Here is a 22,899-nt window from a genome sequence, read left to right on the forward strand (position 1 = left end):
TTACGTAATCACTCCGATCGGGAATTCTAGCATCGGGATCGGATACAAAAGTTATGTCGGTCACATCGCCGGGGGCAATTGGGTTATGAAGGGCATGGCTCAAGACTAGCATTTAGCACAAGAGAGGGACAGACGAAACCATCTTTTGAAGCGTTCAGCCAATATCTCGACACAGAATCCTCGAAAACAAGATGATTCCTTTCTTCCAGCGGGCTCGGGGAGATCCTTGGCAGCGGATTGGGCTTGCATCTACATTTCCCGATCTGAGCCTGGATAAAGACTGCTCCAAAATCACACCGAGTTGCAAAGCATTCCGCATTCCCAAGGCAGATGGGTTCTCCAGTTCAGATGGCCCGGAAGAAGCAGAAGTCGAAGCGCCTGGGGACCTGAAGGACCAGGTTCTTGTGTTTCAATACAAAGGGAAATTCCACGCTGTTGATCATGTAAGTGCAATCCTCTATGTATTTATTGCTAGAAACACATGCCTAGGTTAATGTCCCCACTAACATGCCCCTTCTCAGTCATGCCCACATTCATCTTTCCCGCTTTCACAGGCTAGTATCTTCGACATTGAGGATTTCGGCATCACCCTGAGTGCCGGGTTGACATGTCCAAAGCACGGGTGGTCCTTTGATCTCTTCTCTGGACAGGGAGATCGCGGCAACTACAAACTTAAGATTTGGGAGGTTGAACTACGGGACCCGTCGGTATCGAGCGATCAGGCCTTGGAAGGTGACAAGGAGGTATGGGTGAGGCGAAAGCAGCGGATTGGCTGATGCGACTCTTTTTTTAAGATATCTCTACAGTGACCCATGACTATATGTGCCCCTATGGGCTTTGGACCTATTCATAGAAGGCTTGTACATTACATAGAACAATAGCTACAAATCATAGATTCCGAGCACTCCTGAATGCGCCCTCTATCACGTAGTAGAAGCGGCCGCAAGCGTCGCCACACTGTCAAGAGACATGTAATCGTCACTGCTCGTCAGGTAAACGGCACCCAATCCCATACTCTGGGCATCTTGAACAACGGCCCTGTAATCTGCCGTCATAGGTGCACTGTGCACAATAATAGCATCTTTGCAGTATGTCTCACTCGAAGAAAATTCGTTGGCCGGGATAGCTGATGTCCATTCAGAATACGACTTTTCAAACTCGACAATTAGATCGGCTGCCTTGAAGTATTCAGCTGCGGACCCTTCCTCTAGCTTGGTACCGGGGTTGAACACGACCATGTTCAGGTTGCTGCTCTTGGCCGTGGTTGATATGCTCTGCATATATGAGATCGTGGTGTTGTCATTTGTACGTGGAGCCTCGTCGAAGAAGATTCCGGAGACTGAAATGTTTTTCGCTTTGTAGGAAGACCAGCCGCTGTAGGCGGCGATCTGGCTGTTAACCTCCGCTTGCGCACGTTCTGCATAATTGGTAGGAATGTAACCGATTACTTGGACGTTGTCATAGCTGTTTAACGTGGAGACACCCGTGATGAGGTTCTCATCGGGGTAACCTAGTAGTTGTTAGATATGAAGGTTGCCACTGTAACCTGTATTCGTGTTCTTACTGGTATCCCCTGGGCCACTGTCAGGGTTGACGATGACTTGAAACTCAATATTTGGATGCGATGAGATGGCATTATAGACAGGGGCCCAAGTGCTATCGTCCGTAGGCCAGACATACAGAGGGATGATAATGCCCGTGGAAGAAACGGCCGAGGCCATAGAAAGGGCAGTGCCCATCAGGTAGGAGAAGCCGCGCATGTTCAACTGAAGGAGTGAATAATGAATGAATGGACAGATTTATTTGTAAAGGAGTGAAATAGATATAAACCGCCAGGTTTTATGATCTAGGTTGAATGTGAGGAAAGGAGCGACAGGGGAATAATTCACGTAATACTAAATTATTCTTCCAAGAGACTTGACATCTACGAGTCTTTATACTGGCAAATCTTCTAGGTTGAGACTTTAGACCCTCAGGGCCCTAGGCTAAAAGAAACCCCATGACAGCTTCCAGCATCAAATGGCGTCGAAGTGATCACAGATTGGTTTCCAACAACCACAAGGCAACGAATAGGGCAGTAAGCCCCTCGTTTCAACAAACAACCCATCAATCCTGTTAGACGAGGCGCAAAGGATCTTCCCCGCCAAGCTAAGTGTATACTGTACATTAGATCGGGATACAGATTTCCAGGGCCACCGGGAAAAAGAATCCCCCTGGGGGGCGAAGAATCCCCATGTGGCCCTCGACAACTCCACCATAGCAGTCTTAATGCCAAAGTGAAAATCTAATTTTTAAAAGAATGGGCCGATCCCATTCCAGGGGTACTTGTCGCAAAGAATGCATCTCCAAGCGCCTTATCCACACCCCCCACCGTCCCAGATCAGGGCATCGCTACCGGAACCCAATGGAACGGGTGTCATTCTGCTTGGCGATTTAGAGAAGTACATTTTACATTCTCTTATAAAGTAAAAATGTGAACTGAACCTTTTTCAATGAATGGATCTGAGGATTGTGTGTTATTTGCACTCTGCAACCCTTGCAAGTCTCTGACTCGGCGAGTTGGGTAGATCACATTGCGTGAGCGCCACATACACGCAAGGCTGGGGCCGCTGTAATGAAGGACCGTTTCAAATCGGGAACTCCAGCAAATGAAGCATTTCGGTCGCTTCCTTTGGCAAAGATGGCTCTGTATTAACGAGGGTAAGGCGCTTCGACGGTAAATGGTGATGGAATGAAGATGTGATGTGGGTGACGGGAGATATTATTTGCTTTTTGCTCGGATATTTTTCTAGTCAACTTGCATTGGATCCCTATGCACCTAGGTGCCTCAGCCAGGGTTGAGCGTAAAGTCGGAGATTTTGACAACAAAATGTATGAAAGGAGCGACAGGAACAAATTGCACTTGAGCTGTATACTTGAACTCTGGCCGTGACTAGGCCCCTTCACCACTGGAGGGGAACTCTTCATACAACGGTCAAACAGATTCTACACTTACAGGAGAAACTACCACGGAAATAGTTTAATAATACAAGATATTGATATTTCGATAATATTACATGGTAATCATACATGGTCAAGCGCCAGCTGAAGGTTGACACGCAACGTTGGAGCGCCAATGAATCATAGACCTAACCAGATGCTCGGCAAATCCCTTAGGCTTCCTCGGTCAAAGCCAAGGCCGCCTGCTGAATCTTCTTGTTGCGACGGAGCAAAGCAGCAAGCTTCTTGTCCAGTACATCAAGCTCCTTGCGATTGCTCTCCAAGTCCTTTTGAGACTGACCAGCGAGTTCCTTGAGCTCTTCGTTGGTCATGGCAGCAACGTCGTCGAGGCTGGGGTTGGTTCCAGGGACACCGGCAGAACCCAGCATCTGCTTAGCAGTTGCGGCGGCAAAAGAACGAACAGCAGCAGTGGTGGTCTGAAGAAGTTCAGCGGAATGGGCTACGGCCCAGTCGTGGCTGCGCTCACTGTCTGCTTCCATGGCCGACAGAACGTTAGGAGGAATGACCGAGTCCGCAGTGTTCACGGTACCAGTGGGAGAGGTGGCGCCCATGCGGGCAGTGTTGTCATCAACCCAGCAGATATTGTACTTCTCGGGTGTCGCGAAGAGGGCGTCTAGTCCACCGTTGATGTTGCTCGAGTCGTCACCGACCACAAAAGGATCCATGGCGCCACCTCGATACTTCTCCAGCTCAAGGTATCGATCTTCTTCCTCGGCAGAGAGATGGCGAAGCACACAGCCGCGAGGAGTGATCAGACAGCGATCGGAAAGCTGCTCGGCGTCAATTCGTACTGGCTGGCCACGCATGAGAGCACGACGATGAGACTCAAAAAGCTCCAGGGGTTGCTTAAGCAAGAAGTAATCGGAGTCAATGCCCTTCATATCGGTACGCTGACCGAGATTGGCGGGGTTGAACAACGAGCCTCTGTTCAAGTCCAGTTCACCAGACTTGTGCATCGCGGCAAGCACTTCATGAAGAGACTTGGTTCTCTCGACAAAAAGGTCCTTCACCGGACGTCCGGAATCCTCGGCGTCTTTGATCAGTTGCTCGACCGTGTTACGGGAGCGCCAAGCCTCAGGAGGAACTGGGAGTGGTGCAGGTTGCTCCACCACCGGGGCAGGCTTGGTCTCTTGGACAGGTGGCTGCACCTTCTCCTTTACTTTCTTGGCAGGTTCAGGCTTTGGGTCGACTTTCTTTGGAGACGGAGCAGGTGTCTTCACAGGGGTTGCAGGCTCAGGCACAGTAGTAGGGGCACTGTCCGCAGAGGATGTGGTTGCAGTGGGTGCCTTCTTAGTCTTGCGCTTTCGCCCAAGAATAGGGGCTTGGACAGGCTCTTCGGGGGTTGCAGTCTCCGCCTGCTTGGCCTCAGCTTCCTTTGCCTTCTGTCGTCTCTCCTTTTTGAGTTGACTTTTCGTGATCGAGCGAACAGGGGCGGAACCAATGCGCGTGGTAGCCGGCGGGGAGCTAGCACGAGACACGGATGCCGAGGGGAAAAGATCGGCTTCCGAACCAAAATCTCCAGGCGTATCTGGCCTGCTGCTGGATGAAATGCTTTGTCTCCGGGATTGCGTCTTGCCAGATTTAGCGGTAGACACAGGCACCGATGGCGCATTTGTAATTGGGGGAGGGACTTCGGTCTTCGGGGTGTCTACCACTCGCAGAATGCGTGGTTGACGAAGAACGGATGAGTCCGAGACACGAGAAACAGTGGTCAATGGGGTGTTTGGGCGTGATCCAATTGCAGAAACAGATCCGGGTCCAGACACCAAAGTCCCAGACGAAACTCGGTCAGACTTGGCGGATGCGCTTTCTTGACCAGCCAAATGCATAGCAAGAGGAATCGGACTACCTTTAGTGCCGACGAGAGGACTTTGATCAGGTTTGGTGGGAGCATCTAGTGTGGACAAGTCGAGCTTCGTCATCCGAGCCTTGTGTGCGGATTTAGCCACAGGAGAGCCCAGGGAGATTTGGGATACATCTTTAGCTCGAGCAGATGTGGTGGCCGTACGAGCAGGAGGCTCGGGTGACACGGCCGAAGGTTCAGCCGACGAACTGTTTTGAGACGGGGTCCCGCCGCGAGAGATGTTCACATTCAAGCCGGGAGGCAGACTAGGCGCTGGGGATGATGGCTTCGACAAGCTCAATTGTTCTTGAAAAACGGCCGATGCGGGATGGGATTGCGGCAATGGGAGCCCAGGAGGCAGAGAAGGTGTTCCGACACGCCCGGCAGAATCACTGGGAAGCTGGGACTTGAGGAAGCCGAAAGTATCAACCGATTGGCTATCCTTCAGTAGCCCACCTAGCGGAGGGAAGTCTTCGTTCACTGTCGATATCTTGTCAGCCACCTTGCACAATCAGAGTCACCGTGAGCAGTGTATATCAACGAGGTGCAGCAAGCGATTGAAACGATGGAGCCAGGTGCAAGGGGAAGTAACAATCACGCGGCGAGCCTAATCAAGAGCGCTTTTCAAGATACCGACGCGCCAGACGGGTAATTACATGATGGGTACTGTCCCTTACGGGCCAGGTACAAGGTAGGGCAGAGGGTCTATGGACAACGGCTGTGAGACAACTGGTTTCGAATAAGACCCTGTTCCAAGAAATGGCGATATCAGGGTAGGGAGGTCTTAACGTACATTAATCCATGAGAAAACCATCCACGGTCTTCAAGACGCTGCAAGCAGTCGAAAGAAGATCCGAATGCAATATCAGGAAAAGGGATATAAGAGGCAAACAACAGCCGCCGGGTAGAAACAAAAAGAAGGACCCTAGTACATGCAATGGGTCGACAAAATGCAAGACTCCCTCGGAAACCCGAGGGAACAAAAACGGTATAGACCATAAAGAGAAAAAAGAAAGAAAATTGAGAAAGCCCATTGCAATACGCCCAAGGCACGCTAGCCAGTCGCATTGATCCAGAGCTGCTAGCCCTGTTTTTGAAAAAGAAACGAAAAAAAGGACAAGATGCAAGCCCGACGCGTGATTGTGAGATAAAGAAAAATAGCCAGGGGAAAGATATAAAGTCATCCGGGAATAAACCCCCATCAAAGCACATGTTGAAAGATCATGATAGGGAATCGCGAGCGAAGAATGCGGAGGGAAATCATAAACATGGTATAGGTATAGAGGGGGAGATTGAAGGAAAGGGGACAGTCATTCACCAACGGCTAAAACCACCGCCGCCGTACATCATTGAAGGGTTGTACCCACCTTGACCCTGGCTCCCGTACAACGCCTGCCCAGCAGTAGCATTGCCACCGACCTGATGCATCCTCGCCTGCAAAATGCTCGGGTCCGCAAGATCTACTACACCGCCTCCACCGGAGGAAGTGTTAGCGTGTCTCTGCTTCTTCCCCTTCTTCTTCTGCTTCTGTGCGCCACCAGAGTCAAGTACTGGACCTGTCTGGGACCCATAGAAAGAGCTGAGAAGGCCGTTGACGGGAGTCAGGGGAGGTGGGGTTGGGTGCTGTTGAAGAAAAGGAAACATGAACTCACGCTTTGCGGCCTCCTGGCCCTGTACACCACCGATATTCGCACCGCCTCGGCCACGAAGTAATTCACGCATCAACTCAGGTGTCGCATCTTGTTTTCCCATATTGGAGCCCAGTCCGATATTGGCATTGGCAGTAAAGCCATGACCTTGTGCAAACATACCACCCCCGCTGATCGGAGGGGTTCCGGCCGTCTTCAAGCCTGGGGGGGGACCTTGAACACCACTGGCATAGAATCCACCTGCAAGAGCATGCTGGGGGCTGGGAGCGGACAACGGGTTGGGAGTCCCGGCCTGCATCTGGCTGAGCATACGTGCATTGCTGATATTCTTGGAGCCAACATCATTGGCAAAGGTGAACCGTGATGATTGGCGGCTTTGGCCCTGTAGCGCATTAAACTGTGCCATCTGATTATGCAACAGGCCTTGTCGGAGCTGGGTGGCTTGGTCCAGGGCAGCGGAGCTCAGATGGTCGGCAATACCAGCTTGCTGGTTACCGGCTGACTTGAGCAGTATCAGTTGCTGCTGTTGCAACGGTGTCAAGCTTCGGCCTGCCAAGTTCAACCCTTGGAATTGATGACTGCTCGCAGATACTGGCGAACCAACGGTCGAGTTGTCGGCAGTGCCTTGCTGGGAAGGTGGCTGAATGGCACCGTGGGATTCACGAGACTGTTGAGGGCCTCGTGGGGGGTTAGACTCCTCCGGTTCCCCACCAAGCTGCAGGCTACCGGCTTCACGGCTTTCCTCCTCGACAGCAGCAGACTGGAGCAACTCTTGTTCGCGCTTCAAACGTTCCTGCTCAGCCTTCTCCCGCATTGCCCGACGCTTAACGCCGCCATATGGGTCGATGAAAGATGGATATGACTGGATCGCCTTGACCTCCTCATCTGGCAGATCTGCAGTAGAGAAAATGAACTTGAAGTTAGGGTTCATTAGGTCTTTAACGAGGTTGTCGAACGGTGTTGGCGCTGGCGGCTCCGGGGTTGGTGGCTGAGCGGGTTGAACTGGGGGTTGGACCGTCGGCGATCGTGAAGCAGGTTGAGATGTCCGCTGCGCTTCCTGAGCAACAGGAGATGGCTTCTCGACCCGCTTAGGCTCCTCAGCAGGCGTGGCAACAGTAACACTCGCAGGTCGTGGGCTTTGAGATGCCTGGCTACCAGTCAAACTAGCTCGTCTGGTCCGGATGGTGGCATCCTTGTTTGCCCAGCTAGCAGACGAGGGGAGCGCAGGCCCGTCCGGAGCGGCCGATCGCCCACTGATCGAATCATCTTTGCTGGGTTGTCGACGCATTGTGTGCTGCGTGATGGGCTGGGCCGGGCGAACATGGGGAGGATGTTGAGCATGTTGAGGGTGTTGAGGGTGGCTTGGCCGCTGACTTGACAGAGTGTTCATTGACGAAAGATCGGAGCGACTGTAGCTTTCACTGTCTTCTCCGGTTTCGTGTAGGAAGGTGCAGTTGCGGTTGTTGCACTGTTCGTTGCGGAGGAAGGAGGAACAATATTTGGTTGTCCCATACTGAGCTCTTAGAACACGGTCACCGTTCGCAGAGCCGTCCACAGCAGCGATGCAAGTGGCAGCGTCAATCTTCCGAGAAAAGGTGACGTAGACACCGATGCCCTGGTGGGGGTTACCGCCGGGTTTGGCCTTGCTAACCACAATCTTCTCAATATCACCATATTGACCGAAATATTCCCGCCCGCGGAGAGTCTGTAGCAGCTGATTCTCGTCGCGAATTGTCGGATTCAGTCCGATGACGTAGACCAGGTTCTTTTGAACGACACGGACACCGGCCAAGTTCTTTCGGCTGGAAGCTTCGATTTCGCGTTTTTCGGCTTCCTTCTTCTTGGCTGCGGCGGCCTTTCTATGCTTGAGTGCCAAGTCGGCCTTGAATCTATATTGTCGAAGGAATATGTCAGTGGCTCGGATGCTCGGTGGTCAAGTCGAAGAGGGGAAAGAGGGGTCATCACTAACTCCTCCGCATCTGGTATCTTGTATTGAATGGTGCTGTCATCGTAAGGGCGGCGACAGTTTGGGCATCGGCCTTCTTCGCTGTGGGTTTTGATATTGTTGTAACAGAATTGGCAGATCTGAGGTGTAAAATGTCAGTGCCTCGAAAAGAAGGCCTCCAAAAAGAACCAGGGAGTTGTGGCGAATGCGGATGTCCATTTAGACGTACCTGATATCCACAGGGACATGGCTTAAAGTTCTTGTCCGAAAGATCAAACTCTTCGATGCAAAGGGGGCTTGAGGAGGGTTAGTGGCCAAGCCGCATGATACTCGAAGGCGTAAACACATACCAGAACTCATCGTCATCGTCGATGACGGAGTCGATCTGTTGGCGACTGGAGGACATGGTCGCGGCGAAGGTGATGTGAACGGGGAAAGCGACACGGGAATCTCAACGCCAGTACCCAATAGAAACGGGGCTTGCAGAAAATAAAAAGAGACGAGGACGCGACTCCGGAGCCAGGGCAAATCAAAGAAACGGAATGAAGAGAAGAAAGAACAAGAGAAGGGAAAGAGGGGTGATGAGTTGGGGGGGGAGAAGGTGGACGGCGAAGGAGAAGAAAGGAAGGAAATTGAAGCGCGGCTTCATTTTGCTGGCATTGCCCGATGGCGTTTAGCGTGGTCCGTACATTATGTCAGCATCACGTGACTCCCGCAGGTTCGACCAACCTCCATCCTCACAATCCGCCTTACGTGCCTTCGTCCCCTCTTGTCGCAGCCATTGCTCTCCGTCCCAGAATGGCCTCCGCTCGCTCTCTGATGCGCCTAAGCTCTAGACGCTCTGTGGCTTCGGCTGCGAGGTCCAATGCTTCTCGCACCTTTTCCTCATCCTCCCTGCGGTTTGCCGCAAAGGCATCAACACAATCGGGCGCCCCGGAGCCTGAGAACATGCGCCAGGCGCAACGGCCTCGTATGTGGATGACTTTGGCGATCTTGTGAGGGTACAATTGGACTAATTGAACTACTCTTGAGCAGCTACTGGCCCCCTCCGCGCCCCTGTCGTCAACCCTACCGACAAGTACCAGCACATGGCCGACGGTCTGCACAGCTACGGACAGTATATCATGTCCTGCCTGCCCAAGTACATTCAGCAGTTCACCGTCTGGAAGGACGAGCTCACCGTGTACACTGCTCCCGCCGGTGTTGTCCCCGTCATGAGCTTCCTGAAGAACCACACCTCCGCCGAGTTCACTCAGATCTCCGATATCACCGGTGTCGATTTCCCCACCCGTGACCAGCGTTTCGAGGTCGTCTACAACCTGCTGAGCGTCCGCTACAACTCTCGTATCCGTGTCAAGACCTACGCTGACGAGGCCACTCCCGTCCCCAGTGTGACTGGTCTCTTCGAGGGAGCTTTGTGGTACGAGCGTGAGGTCTACGACATGTTCGGTGTCTTCTTCTCCGGCCACCCCGATCTCCGCCGTATCATGACTGACTACGGTTTCGATGGTCACCCTCTGCGCAAGGATTTCCCCCTGACCGGTTACACTGAGCTGCGCTACGACGAGGAGAAGAAGCGCATCGTTATTGAGCCCCTTGAGCTCACTCAGGCTTTCCGTAACTTCGAGAGTGGTTCTACCGCTTGGGAGCCTGTCGGTGCTGGCCAGAACCGGACGCCTGAGTCGGTAAGTGATATTTCGAAATTCCACCGTATCGAGTATCTTCTAATTACTTCAATTACAGTTCAAGTTGCCCACTCCCAAGCCAGAGCCCAAGGAAGAAGAAAAGAAATAGAAAGGGATTGTACGCGTATCAATTTTCATTACCATGTTTGTATGTACATATCGTTAATCGATCCATTGGTGTTTTCCACCTTCCACCAGATTGTGCCAAGACGTAGCATAGCGCTCAGATATATATCCGGTGTCCCTCCGGGCACTACTTCCAATGCCGGTGATAAATGTTCCAATTCATGTTTGTTTCATAGAATTGGTATGCTATCTTTCGAGTAAATCATTGAGTTTTGAACTAGTATCTATTTCAGCGAGTAAACACAGTGGTAAAAAATTGATAGGAAAGAGCTTAACATCGAGTTGCATCATATAGTTGCTCTCGAGGGGCCGAGCGGATATGGATGGAGGCCGGAGGCGGAGAATCTTGGCAAAAGGTCCGCGCCTGCTAAGAAAAAAAAAAAAAGCTCCGCAAATCCAACATTTCAAGCTCTGCTAGAAGTAAAAGCAGTCTCAACGCTGCGCTTCACTTTTCGAACTTCCACTCGAATCTATATCATCAACCATATTACATCCATCCACCACAAATATGCCCAAGCGCAAGCTCTCTGAGTTCAACGGTCCCTCGCGACTCGACACCCGCAAATTGTCGATCAAAGCCGTCCGGCTCACTACTAAGTTCGAACAAGGCGTACAAATCCTCGCGAAGGGCCTGAAGACCGCGCGCGGCTTCGAGAGGCAAAAACTCAGTCGACGTGAGAAGACTGCCAAATCTGAAGGCAATGCTGCGACGTTGGCGAGGTTGGCGGAGGAAGTGGACGCATTGAAGGTAAACGCTGGGATCAATAAGCCCATGTTTAAAAACCTTGAAACTGATTTTATTTGTTTCTAGGCTATCGACTACCCAATCACAGCAGAGCGATATTTATTCAAACAACTCGTTAAGACAAAGCGGATTGCCGAATCACCAACTTTCAAGGAATTTCAAGAAGCCAAGAATGTATCGACCGAGGGTCCGAAGAGCGCCGCCGAGTCCAATGTGCATGGCCGACTATTCAAGTCCACGCCCGTGAAAAACGTGATGCCCGAAATTATGAATGGGATCCGGAAACTCTTGGGAGTGGAAGATGCGCCCGCAGGGAAGTCGGACAAGACTAGTGCTAAGAAGGATGCGCCTAAGAAGGAGAAACCCGCAGCTAAACAAGACGATATCTCCGGGTCAGAAGAAGAGGAAGTACAACCGAAGAAGTCAACGAAACCATCGACAGACAGCGACGAGGAAGTAGAGTCTGCCGACGGACGAGACTTGATCGCCTCTGGCGACGAGGAGTTTGACAGCGAAGACCTCGCACAATTCGATGCCCGCCTAGCCCCAGGTTCAGATTCCGAGGATGAGTCAGGATCAGACGATGACATCGAGAACGCGCACAAGCAAGACCTGGCAGACGACATCTCAGACTCAATCTCCCGCTCTCCATCCCCAGACTTCTCCGCCGAGGACTCACCACCATCCAAAAAGGTCAAAGCAGCCAAGGGCTCTAAAGAACCCGCGCAAAGCACCACATTCCTTCCATCGCTTATGATGGGTGGTTACTGGTCTGGCTCCGAGGAGGAGGCCACCGACGACGAAGCAGCTGCCGGTCCCCCCAAGCGCAAGAACCGCATGGGTCAACAAGCCCGCCGAGCGCTCTGGGAGAAGAAGTATGGTGCCAGAGCGAACCACGTCCAGGAGGAGCAAAGGAAACAGAAGCGGAGTCGAGATAGTGGATGGGATACTCGTAAGGGAGCGACGGGTGGTGATCGTGGTGGGCGAGGCGGCGATCGCGGTGGAAGGGGTGGCTTTGGTGCAGGGCGGCCTCAGAACCGTTATGATGACCGCTCGGGCGCTGGGCAAAGTTATGCCAACAACCCTAGGAATCCTCCTAAGGATACTGGGCCATTGCATCCGTCGTGGGAGGCCAAGCGGAAGCTCAAGGAGCAGGCATCTACGGCGACGTTCCAGGGAAAGAAGGTTGTATTCGATTAGCGATACCATTTTGTACCTTACTTGTTGCTATGTGAGCCATGGTTGTCTAGGCCGAAACCAATGTGAATATGTAAAAAAAGTTATCTCCAAGTAAGGCGAATACGGAGACGGCTATAGTCCGACAATCTACCTCCTTATAAACAAGATGCGAAGAAAGCGAACAAATTTGCAACATGTGGTATAAACGGAAATCCAGCACTCCGACCAACAAACACCAAATACAAAACTCAGGACACCCTGAGGAAAGCCAATCACTCGTTCATAAATTGCAACCAATGCGAATCTGTACTGCCAGGGGTCTTCAACTCAGTACCAACAGGCATACCGGCCGGATTTCCCTGCGCATCAGGCTCAAAGCATGGAATAGCCGTGAACTCACCCAGCTCTTGGGGAAAGTTCGAGACAAAGTGGTCAAAGCCGAAATGAGGCATCTGTGAAAGGGATTGATGGGAGACAGAGTAGTTATCTGGAATGGAAATACTACTGCCCGCCATATCACTTTCAAGGATCTCGTGCTCATGGCTACCTAGCGCTGCATGGGAGTCATGTGCACTATTTGGCGGCAAAACCGGAGGCGTGATGGGCACACCTGGCATAACGGAGTCCGCCACGGACGAGTCGGGGACTTGGTGGTTCATGCCATGCTGCATAGCGGGATCGTTGGCATACGCCTCTTGCTTCCATGCCATGGTTGTAGGTGAGACTGGTCCGGTTTTCCAGAGCATTTCCCAGTTCTTGAAGCGGTCGTAGGCGGATTCAATGCTGCCACCGTTGCTTTGTGATTGATGGGATTCACTCCAGAGCTCAAGACGTCGAATGGCTCGCTCAAGGGCCTCGATGACACTCACAGCTGAACGTGCGGATCCAACACCCATGGACATGATTTTAATCAGGGAAATGCCTTGGTCGAGCGCAGCACCAAGACGCTCAGTGCGTTTAGTCAACCCTTGAGCTAAGATGACTAGGAGAGCTGCGCGACATGAACTGAATTCAGTGAACGAGGCGCGCGCCAGGCCAGTTTCGTCTCGAAGAAGGCGACACAGATCAATAATTTCCAGAGCTGCCTCGACACAGTCTGTGACAAGTGTAGCTCGATTCTTTGCCATCATCCCAGACGGGCCCTTTAACGTGGCGGCATGAGAAGGGGTCTGGTACAGGCCCTTGATGTTGCTGAAGAGGAAGGGGCGTCCAATGAAGATTCGAGTAAGGCAGTAATCAAGCTTAAGGTGAACATTAGACCGGAATAATGGTCCACTTGGGTTGAGATCACGACAATTTGTCTCTTCTGGGAGGGTTGACCACCATTCTACCAAGTGTTTCCGAATGTTGAGTAGTCGTTCAAGACAGTCTTGCTGTTGCCCCTTCCGACAAGTCCGCAGCGATGAAATCTCATTGGAGACTTCTCCAAGTTTTAGAGTGAGCGTAATCAAGGCTATCATGTTTGTATGATTTGACTGTTGAGTTGCTGGCATGATCCCAGGGAAATCCACAGGAAGCGGTGCATCAACATCCCCATCCGCTAGGGACGCCGGCCGGCCGTGCAGAATGCTGATGCGTTTTTCGATGGTGTAAGCAGTCCAAAACACTCGGTTTCGTGTTTCGATCATTCGAGGCGAGAGGCCTTCGCCATGGTATCTTCTATGCATGCCGTTTTGAATTGCCAATTTCAAAGCCAACCCAAAGTAGGTGTAGCAGAGGCCCGAAGTATCGAGAGGAAGCAGGTACGTGCCAATCAACAGACAAGCTTGTACACTTCGCACCGAGGCTGTTGCAATGATATCCGGTAACAACTTGGAGGCGAATTGGTAGAATGTGAGACCGACCTCATCCTCGGAGAAATGGTGGTCTTGATCAGTGTTGGCAGCTGGAGGTGGGCGATTCACTGGAGTGGTCGATTCCATATGTGCAAATTGTGTACCAACAGCCAAGACCATCAGTAGAGCACATACTGCGCCCGCGTCGTCAGAAGACAGACTGGATGGATTAGTATAACAGATATTCACTTTGTCCTGAAGCCAGTCCTCTTCGACGTAGAAGTTATTTGTCTGTGCATATTTAAAGAAGATCTGGACCAGGAAGTCTGCCACGTAGCGTGGAGGGAGACACGTAATCGACGCTGAGACTAATGAAGATCCGGATTGAAGTTGAGTGGCCCGCCATCGGTCTTCAAATGGTTCAACTTCGGTAGAAGCCTGCAAGACAGTTAGTAAAGGTTTACGTCCTGGCCCGCGGTGGACATGAGAGCCCTTACTTCTGGTGCTGCCGTCTTCATCCACTCGTCAATCTTCTTTCGAATTTTATTGGAGAAATTGAGATAGGAGAACTCCCCAGAATATTCTGTGAAACGGGTTAGCTCGTGATCGGGGCCTGCTTTCACCGTTTAGAATGGGACGTACGAGTCGTATTGTCGGGCAGAGCTTTGATTGTAAAGTCCTCTTCATCAATTGCCAAGTCTTCCAAATCATTCGCATCGGCTTTCATCGAGAGTACATCCGACTCCGAATCACGATGCTTGCTTTTCAAATCTTCCGCAGCCTGGCGCAAAGACTGGATATCGAAGGTGATGTTGGGAACATAGTACGATAAAATACGCTCCATATAGCGCACCCGCTCTGCCTCTTGGATATCATGCCGACTCAGCGACGCAGCTCTCTCGAGCAGCCTGTATACCCCCCAAAACGGGATTCGTCAGCATGGTAACGCAACTTCCCGACAACGCCAAAACTCACGAGACAGAAGCCGATCGACTCTTCTCAGCAGGATCTATATGTGTAAAGATACACTGCCTGCGATAGCGAAGACATCGGCGACAGGGTACACCGCCCTCGCATTTCTCTTTCACTCTGCGACAGCCGTCACACCTGCACGAGACCCGAGTATGTTAGCGCGATAAGGACGCAATGCAGAGCGAGTGCCATGTGGGAAAGTCGACGTACGCTCGGACAGCTCGTTTGCGATTCTCTTCGGCCACGCGAGGGCGTTTGGGGTGCTGCTGGGGTGGCTGCACTGGTGCTGGAGTCGAGTCGTCCATAGCGGGCGGGATCAACGAAGGTACGGTCGGCCGGGCATCGTCTGCGGAGAAGGTGGACAAGGCGGAGTTGGGGTTCACCCCGGGCAGTAGTTGGAGGCTTGGAGCACGCTAGCCTGGCGGACAGGCAGGCCGAAGGGGACAGGGGGTGTCAGATATGTCGGGGGCCGGAAGTCGGTCTGGTGAAGCGGAGGGGGAGGAGAAAGTTCAGGGAGTTCGAAACGGTATCTCGATAACGCATCGGTTCGGCCGGTGGCCCCGCATTCTGGCAGAACTGCCTTTTTTTTTCTCCAATTGGGATTTCTTAGCCTCCGCTTTTTACTCCTCTCAGCATTTGCAGTATATCCACCGAAACGCACAGGACATGTTTCGACCAAACCATCTTTCACTCAATTCGATACGATTGTAGGATTTATGGGATCATGGCTATTGAAAGCATGTTCTAATTAGAGATCATTCTATCATTCAAATATGGGTTGAAGAGCAAGCCAACTTTGTAGATGTGTCTCCAAATTTCGGCCCATAGAACAAAGTTTAGAAGCGTGTTGTATATTCTCTAATGCGTGTCCTATTTCCTCGAAATCCAGCAGCAAAACCCTTAAAATCCATCAACATGCGTTCCTAGACCACCCGCACTCCCAACCTCAAGCACCTTCTTCCCAATCACCAGATCCATCAAACCCATCCCAACGCACTTGTAAATCACATTAGCACCCTCAGGAATATCAATGGCCTCCGCAGGCCCCAATCCCCCAAGAAGATCACCCATTTCAGTCAACTGGTCCTCCGTAATCTTGGCCGTAATAAGTTCACCCGATTCCTCCAAACAGGCAGATTTCGAATCAACATAGATCTTGCCTCCACCCGAGAGCAGAGTCTCCGTATCAATCTCATGCATGGGCGGCTTATAAGATCCGATCAACGAGATGAAGCGCTGCTTTGGCGCAGACTGGAGTGCTGAATAGGAAAAGTTTGGTGTCAGGGAGGGCGTGCAGCTGAAGATTACATCGCAAGCTTGGAGCTCTGCGAGAAGTCGCTGTTCATAGTCTGCAGTGCCTTCTTTGGCGAGCGTATTCACGGAAAGATTGGGATAACGCTGCCGCAGATTGTTGAAAACACTCTGCTCCATTTCTTCGAGCCGTTGACGGCCGCGGTTGACGAATGTCACCCGTTTAATTTGATCTGGGTATAAGAGCAAGGCAAGGCGGGCATGCCACTCTGCTTGACGGCCTGATCCAAAGACCAAAACATTCTCCTTGCGAATTGCAGTGCTTCGAACGAAAAGCGTCATAGAGGCTAGCGCTGTTCGAAACGCTGTCACCTCTGCGGCTGCCAGGAGACCTTGTAGACGTCCATCGGGAGAGAAGATGTTAATGACACCTTGGATACCACCCTTGGCGACGGTCACTACCTTGACGCCCGTAGTAACCGTATCTGAAACTGGCATGAAGATGCATGAATTCTCTGCCTTTGTGGCGAAGACTGTGCGAAGTGGTTGATGAATGAGTTTCTCCGATGCAGGGACATTCGGTTTCGACTCGGCAGATATGGCTACCAAAGCGTCGCCCAGAGCTGTGATGAATTCATGGCATTGAGACTGGGTCAAGCTGCGGAAGATCTGGGCCACGTCGGGCTCGGAGAGAATATGCATTTTGGGTGCGCTCTGTTAAAATCTTTGTCCAGATTAAATTGAATTTTGATTTCGTATTGAATGTGTTAGGATAGAAAATCAATCGGACAATAGGCAAGATAGATTGTACATGTTAATAGAGGAGAAGGTCGGAGGGGCCCTCCGATAACCGCACCGGCGAGGGGTCGAGTGGAGTCACCCCCATAGCCGGTGCAACTATAACGAGAAGGTAATCCAACATCCCATGCGCAATCGGCAAGTGATTCCGGTACGGTCTACATAGCCAATGGGGAAGTAAATAAGAGATGTAATCATCTATTCTTGAAACTTATCGCTATCAATAGCAAAACCATGATTTATCAAACGCTAACGCCATTCTATGGATGCATCCCCAATAAACGCAATGCAAAAAGCTGTCCCCGCGTGGTCCAAGAAGGCCACAAAAAGGGAGACAAAACCAGCATGGGGAATCTTTTTCAAAACAAACGAAATTGTGACCGTAAAGAGCTTCGTCAAAATGTGAGCAGGCCAATGATGGTTTAGTTGCTACCACCGAAAACGTTACGGCAGCGGCGCTTAAGCTCATCGATCATGGCGATCTGAGAGTCCTTGGTACGGCCAACAGCCTCGGTGTTCTCGACAGCGCGACGCAGCAAGAAACCCATGCACTCTTGGACGGAACCCCAGGTCAGAAGCTTGAAGACATTAGGAGCGGCGGCGGGAGTCATGCCAGCGTCGGCCTCGGCACTCTCAAAGCCCTGGAGGAGCTCGAGGCTAACCTCGTCCGCCATACCCTGGAGCTGGGCATAGCTGAGATCAACACCATAGTCCTCACCCTTGGCAGCCTGCTGGACCCGGATAGCATGGGCCTTGCGCACGGATTCGCGGTTGTGGGTGGCGATGATAACGTTCACGGGGGGCAGCTCAGCGGGGGTATCCTTCGAGGGATGCTGCAGCATGGAGTTGTACTTGCGAGTCAGAAGAGCTTCGACGACCTCGTCGTAGCAGCGGTCGGTGTCTTCCTTCTTGGCCCAGATCAAGTGACGGGGTTCGGTCTTCATATAGGCACCACGAACGAGCTTCACACCCAGAGTGTATCCCTCCAGGCGAGCAGTCTCCAAGTGACGGGCCAGAGTCTCGCCAGTCGAGCGGAGGTAGGCCTGGTAGGTACCATAGAAGATAGCACGCCCGGGAGTCTGCGAGTTGCAGTACTTCTGGTACTTCATGATCCAAGCCTCAATACCGGGCTGCACGGCCTGCTCCTCAGCATCAACGAGCAGGCGCACACGGCGAGAGATAGCCAAGTCGCAGACCTTCTGGATTGATGCATCCATGAACTCAGTGGGAGCGGCCTCCTTCTGCAGCAGGTTGAGGGCATCAGTTCCCATTCCGGTGAACTTCAGAGCAACGAAGTCTCCCTCTTGGGCCATATCAACAGTGCGGAGAGTACCGTCGAGCCACATCTGGATTTCTGCGAGAGCGGCCTTCTCATCACGAGTGGCCTCCTGGTTCTCGCCGACCAGAACCTCGCGGGCATATCCCAGAAGCACACCACGGCATCCCAAGCCCTTGATATTCTCGATTGACTTTTGCACTTCGGCTTTGTTCTCACCGGCGTTGAACTGCTTGTAAATAGTGTGCTTCACGAGCATATTCAGCAGCGGGTTCTTGGATACATCCCACAGAGCTGAGCGAGGGTGGGCCAGACGAGAGAGAGCAAAGATGCATGGCTTGAGCAAAAGAGACGAAGATGAGACGGAGAGGATCAACAAAGACCGCAGAACCGACGAGAGAGGGAGTTTGGAGAGAGGTGCGTTCAGTGCCTTCCGAGGTGGCGACGCGGTGGAGGATGGCGATAGTGGGTGAAGCAAGGTACTGGCGGCGACTGACGATTTGGCGTTGCTGGTACCGCTCACCAGGCGCTTGTTGGCCCGTGTAGCAGTGCCCTGGGCGCGGGGTATCCGCACGGCGCGTGCGGCCTTCATAGTTGACAAGTTTTGTTGGCGATAATAGATGGTGATAGTGTGTGGGTGGTATGGATAAGTGAGGTATAGAAAGAAAGATTGATTTGAAGACGAGGCTCTTAGGAAATTGAAAGAGGCAGGGGCAAACTTGAGACTCTATGGACAGAACCCAAATGGCCACCGTCCTATATAGCTTACATGCCCCCTCCATCCCACTTGATCAGGTGGCCAGCGATACATAATGAAAACCGCTTTGCCGCAACCACATAGTTCTCCGGGCCGAAGGTGACCGGCACCAGAGCCGGGCGTCTGAAAGAAGGAAAGAAGCACTGGACCCGCCGTCCCTAGCCGACCGGTTACATCACGTGATGGGAATCTCTATAGGTCACGAGACCTTGATTTTTCTTGAATGGTGCATGAATTATTGGACTTGGCCAAGATGATCAATAGTAAAAAAACGCAAGCAATAATGCTCTGTACTACAATTACAGAGATCACCTGGACTCATACGTCTCAACCGATGTTTCGACGGTAGCCGGTCGCCTGGAACCCGCAACGGTACCCACAGGATCAAATCTATTCAAGAGCGGTGCCTTAATTTTTAGCGCGAAAGCGTTTGTCATCTGTACCAATCGATCCGTGGAGCCAGGGTGCAGCTCGGCTTAAGTTCACTTTGAGGTGAGGATATGATTGCCGTAGAGGACTCCCTTGTGCCTCGACAGGTAACAACATGCTTGTGATTCACGTCGCAAGCATCGAGCTGCTCTGGATATATTCCCGGAACCTCAAACCAAAGCCAAGCTAGTCATAGAATCTATAAGATTCGCAAGCGCTTGCCATCCTTGTCAAATATTGTATATTCTCAATGGCCATTCCATTAGGCCTCATTTGCCCAGATAAACACTTTTGATATTAAGTGAAAGTCGAAATCGGACTGATTCTGTCGAGCTCCTAAGTGTAGTTGTGCATCCAGCTATGGCCTTTGAAGCTTGTACTTCACCTATGTACATACAACAGTCGTATCCACATTCCACACAGAAGAAAATGGGTCATTTTTTTTACAGACATTCGCCCCATTGCGTGTCATCTCCACTTATGATGCTAAGATGTGACTTTGCGAACAGCGAGAGATACCTTCATAACCGACAGCCTCACTTTGCCTTATCCTGAGCTGTACCAAGTTACCGCTAAGCAAAGACCAGCACTGACGCAGAACATCCTGAATTAAGAGTCGACACTTATAGCCAGCAGAAATCAATTTCAATTTGACATAAACACAACTCATAGAAACCCACTCCACCTGATAGGAAGGTTTCCGAAACGATAAGCCCCAAATATCCGACCCCAAATCTCCTTATCGTTCTCCCCAAGTCCCCACACCGGGCGCGGTCTCCACGATGTCAACGTGAATCCGCGTTCATCGCTGATAATGACTTCAATCTAGCCAATCTGCTGTTTGTTGTCGCAATCGTAGAGCGAGTTTCTCCGTCATCCTACAATTAATCGTCTTATTGTCTTGTATGTCTTTGCAAGCTTAGACCATGCGCAGATAGCGAATGCTCTTGCGAGCCTTCTCTAAATAAGTACTTGGTTGCGCCATAGGTTTATAAGCATTCGTGCCCGCTAAAATTCCCCTTGGGCTTATGCTCATTTTTAACTGAATACTTATTCCCATTCTTGATTACATTGACTATGGGATTATCGCCTAAAAGCCTGGAGGGAGGCGTTGTCCCTTCTCCTTTAGAAGAGGACATGAAGCCGATACCGGGCCAAGTTGACGGTCTTCCCAATTCAGAAACACATCGTGGATTGAGTTCTCGACATGTTCAATTCTTAGCTCTAGGTGGTTGTATCGGGACTGGATTGTTTGTTGGTAGTGGACAGTCATTATCCACCGTTGGTCCTGGTGAGTTGAACTGAATATATCTTCGAAAATAGGCCTGCGACAAAGCGATGGTAGTGTCCCGCCAGATAGCCTCATCAATCTAACGACTATTTCTAGCTCCTTTGCTCATGGGATACATCGCCATGTCTACTGTCGTATATTTCATTATGAATATGCTAGGTGAAATGACGACCTACCTGCCTGTGCGCGGCGTTTCCGTGCCGTACTTCATAAGCCGGTTTACTGAACCAAGTCTGGGATTTGCTATTGGTCAGTCATTTCAACCCGTTTATATGTGTTCTAGCTCTAATTAGTCCCAGGATACAATTACTGGTATTCATTTGCGATGTTGACTGCATCCGAAGTGACAGCCGCTGGCCTTGTTATTCAATATTGGCCTTCGTCAGTCAGCGTCGGCGTATGGATTACAATTGTACTTCTTGGTCAGTTATATTCGGATGCTCCATGTGTGTATGATCTAATCGTGATTATTTCTTTTTCAGTTATCCTGCTTCTCAATATTGTCGCCGTCTCTTGGTATGGAGAAGCTGAGTTCTGGTTTGCTTCATTGAAGATCATCGCTATCATCGGTCTCATCATTCTCGGCGTAATTCTGTTCTTCGGTGGAGGCCCCAACCATGACAGACTTGGATTCCGGTATTGGGAGCACCCTGGAGCCTTCGTCGAGCCATATCTCGTGCCAAATGTCAACACTGGTCGATTTCTGGCATTCTGGACTGCGTTGATCAAGTCCGGATTCTCTTTCATTTTCTCTCCGGAGCTAATCACCACCGCTGCTGGTGAAGCTGTCTCACCACGCCGCAATATCCCCAAGGCAACCAATCGGTTCATCTACCGTCTGTTCGCATTTTACGTCCTGGGTGCGCTGGTCATTGGCGTGACTGTGGCCTATAATGATAAGAGTCTGCTGCAGGGTGTTGCCAGTGGAGGATCTGGCGCTGGCGCTAGTCCGTTCGTGGTCGGCATTCAGAATGCGGGGATCAAAGGACTTAACCACGTTATCAACGCGGCTATTCTGATCTCTGCGTGGTCATCGGGAAACTCATGGGTCTATGCCGGATCACGTACTTTGTACTCAATGGCATGTGAGGGCCAGGCACCTAAGATCTTTGCCCGCTGCAATAAGAATGGTGTGCCTTACGTGGCTGTCCTGATTACCTGGGCGATCGGTCTATTATCTTATTTGAACCTCTCCAACTCGGGCTCCAACGTCTTCTACTGGTTCACCAACATCACCACGGTTGGAGGATTTATCTCTTGGGTTCTCGTGGGCGTCGCTTATCTGGTACGTTCTTTCTCTCTCGCTCGTACCTCTGGCAATCTAACTTACAATTTGGCATAGCGCTTCCGCCGTGCTCTGGAGTTCCATGGCCTGCTCGATTCTCGACCTTTCAAAACGCCATTCCAGCCATGGGGTGCCTACTATGCGATTGTAGTGGTGTCGCTGCTCGCCATCACTAATGGATATACGATATTCTTCCCCGGTGCATTCACAGCTTCGGGGTTCCTTGTGTCGTATGTTGTGTTCGCCATATTCTTCGCGTTATATTTCGGCCACAAGATCTGGTATCGTACACCATGGATGGTGCCAGCAGCGGATATCGATATATTTTCCGGGAAAGATGAGATTGATCGGCTGTGTGAAGAGGAGGTGGAGAAGTTACCGCGTAACTGGCTGGAAAGGGTTTGGTGGTGGATTGCATAGACTTTGCTATTGGAAAACATGCTATCTAGCAGGAGCTGTACTTTAATTGCATAGTTGCTGTTGAACGAGCAGAAGTGTTAACTTAAACCACGTGATTTTCTGTACATGGATGTTCTTCGAAACTTTGCCATAGAGTCGTTGACTGTATGTAGATACCTCAACTGAAGCTGTTCATTGTTCGTGGTATCCTGATGATTTCCAGGTGGTAAGTGGGGAAGTTGTATCTAAGAAATCCGCCAAGTACGGAGTCCGGAGTAGTCGGTGACTTGACTTTGATTTCGATAAGAAAAAAAAGTGGTTGATAGCAGAGCAAGCACTCACCCGGGCCGGTGTAAGTGGGGCTGACGAACTGCTGGCGGCGGTTATCAGTGGAATAGCAAGACTTGGCATTATCGTATAAACGAGATACCCTGACTGATCCGGGCCCGGCCCGTGGCTGAGCGGGCGTGAGAAAGTTACGTCATAGCATCTTC

General features: G+C 51.2%; 9 protein-coding genes across 9 annotated transcripts; 4 read left to right on the forward strand and 5 right to left on the reverse strand.

Moving 5' to 3' along the window:
- Window positions 1-191: 191 nt before the first annotated feature.
- N7496_003106 (Rieske (2Fe-2S) protein) lies at window positions 192-776 on the forward strand (the record flags this gene model as incomplete). Its single annotated transcript, XM_056696037.1, has 2 exons — window positions 192-443; window positions 522-776. The coding sequence occupies 2 exons, from the start codon at window positions 192-194 to the stop codon at window positions 774-776; spliced, it is 507 nt and encodes a 168-aa protein (XP_056558249.1).
- A 147-nt stretch (window positions 777-923) lies between these two features.
- N7496_003107 (spherulation-specific family 4 protein) lies at window positions 924-1,760 on the reverse strand (the record flags this gene model as incomplete). Its single annotated transcript, XM_056696038.1, has 2 exons — window positions 924-1,510; window positions 1,565-1,760. 2 exons carry the CDS (start codon window positions 1,758-1,760, stop codon window positions 924-926), a joined length of 783 nt encoding a protein of 260 aa, XP_056558250.1.
- A 1,392-nt stretch (window positions 1,761-3,152) lies between these two features.
- N7496_003108 (CCR4-NOT core ubiquitin-protein ligase subunit MOT2) lies at window positions 3,153-8,843 on the reverse strand (the record flags this gene model as incomplete). Its single annotated transcript, XM_056696039.1, has 5 exons — window positions 3,153-5,323; window positions 6,211-8,381; window positions 8,462-8,577; window positions 8,667-8,733; window positions 8,788-8,843. The coding sequence occupies 5 exons, from the start codon at window positions 8,841-8,843 to the stop codon at window positions 3,153-3,155; spliced, it is 4,581 nt and encodes a 1,526-aa protein (XP_056558251.1).
- A 392-nt stretch (window positions 8,844-9,235) lies between these two features.
- On the forward strand, window positions 9,236-10,231 carry N7496_003109 (complex I 30 kDa subunit family protein; the record flags this gene model as incomplete). Its single annotated transcript, XM_056696040.1, has 3 exons — window positions 9,236-9,407; window positions 9,473-10,122; window positions 10,181-10,231. 3 exons carry the CDS (start codon window positions 9,236-9,238, stop codon window positions 10,229-10,231), a joined length of 873 nt encoding a protein of 290 aa, XP_056558252.1.
- Window positions 10,232-10,756: 525 nt separating this feature from the next.
- Window positions 10,757-12,193, forward strand: N7496_003110 (BUD22 family protein; the record flags this gene model as incomplete). Its single annotated transcript, XM_056696041.1, has 2 exons — window positions 10,757-10,996; window positions 11,060-12,193. The coding sequence occupies 2 exons, from the start codon at window positions 10,757-10,759 to the stop codon at window positions 12,191-12,193; spliced, it is 1,374 nt and encodes a 457-aa protein (XP_056558253.1).
- Window positions 12,194-12,444: 251 nt separating this feature from the next.
- N7496_003111 (Zn(II)2Cys6 transcription factor) lies at window positions 12,445-15,224 on the reverse strand (the record flags this gene model as incomplete). Its single annotated transcript, XM_056696042.1, has 5 exons — window positions 12,445-14,385; window positions 14,445-14,530; window positions 14,590-14,855; window positions 14,923-15,054; window positions 15,130-15,224. 5 exons carry the CDS (start codon window positions 15,222-15,224, stop codon window positions 12,445-12,447), a joined length of 2,520 nt encoding a protein of 839 aa, XP_056558254.1.
- Window positions 15,225-15,819: 595 nt separating this feature from the next.
- N7496_003112 (putative proline utilization protein PrnX) lies at window positions 15,820-16,872 on the reverse strand (the record flags this gene model as incomplete). Its single annotated transcript, XM_056696043.1, has 1 exon — window positions 15,820-16,872. The coding sequence occupies one exon, from the start codon at window positions 16,870-16,872 to the stop codon at window positions 15,820-15,822; it is 1,053 nt and encodes a 350-aa protein (XP_056558255.1).
- A 518-nt stretch (window positions 16,873-17,390) lies between these two features.
- Window positions 17,391-18,836, reverse strand: N7496_003113 (proline dehydrogenase family protein; the record flags this gene model as incomplete). The annotated part of the gene is made up of 1 exon (XM_056696044.1): window positions 17,391-18,836. The coding sequence occupies one exon, from the start codon at window positions 18,834-18,836 to the stop codon at window positions 17,391-17,393; it is 1,446 nt and encodes a 481-aa protein (XP_056558256.1).
- Window positions 18,837-20,507: 1,671 nt separating this feature from the next.
- N7496_003114 (uncharacterized protein) lies at window positions 20,508-22,426 on the forward strand (the record flags this gene model as incomplete). Its single annotated transcript, XM_056696045.1, has 5 exons — window positions 20,508-20,721; window positions 20,818-20,970; window positions 21,021-21,143; window positions 21,204-22,006; window positions 22,064-22,426. 5 exons carry the CDS (start codon window positions 20,508-20,510, stop codon window positions 22,424-22,426), a joined length of 1,656 nt encoding a protein of 551 aa, XP_056558257.1.
- Window positions 22,427-22,899: the final 473 nt, after the last annotated feature.

This window comes from Penicillium cataractarum, assembly GCF_028827025.1.
Source record: "Penicillium cataractarum strain IBT 29864 chromosome Unknown utg000002l, whole genome shotgun sequence".
Taxonomy (NCBI): domain Eukaryota; kingdom Fungi; phylum Ascomycota; class Eurotiomycetes; order Eurotiales; family Aspergillaceae; genus Penicillium; species Penicillium cataractarum.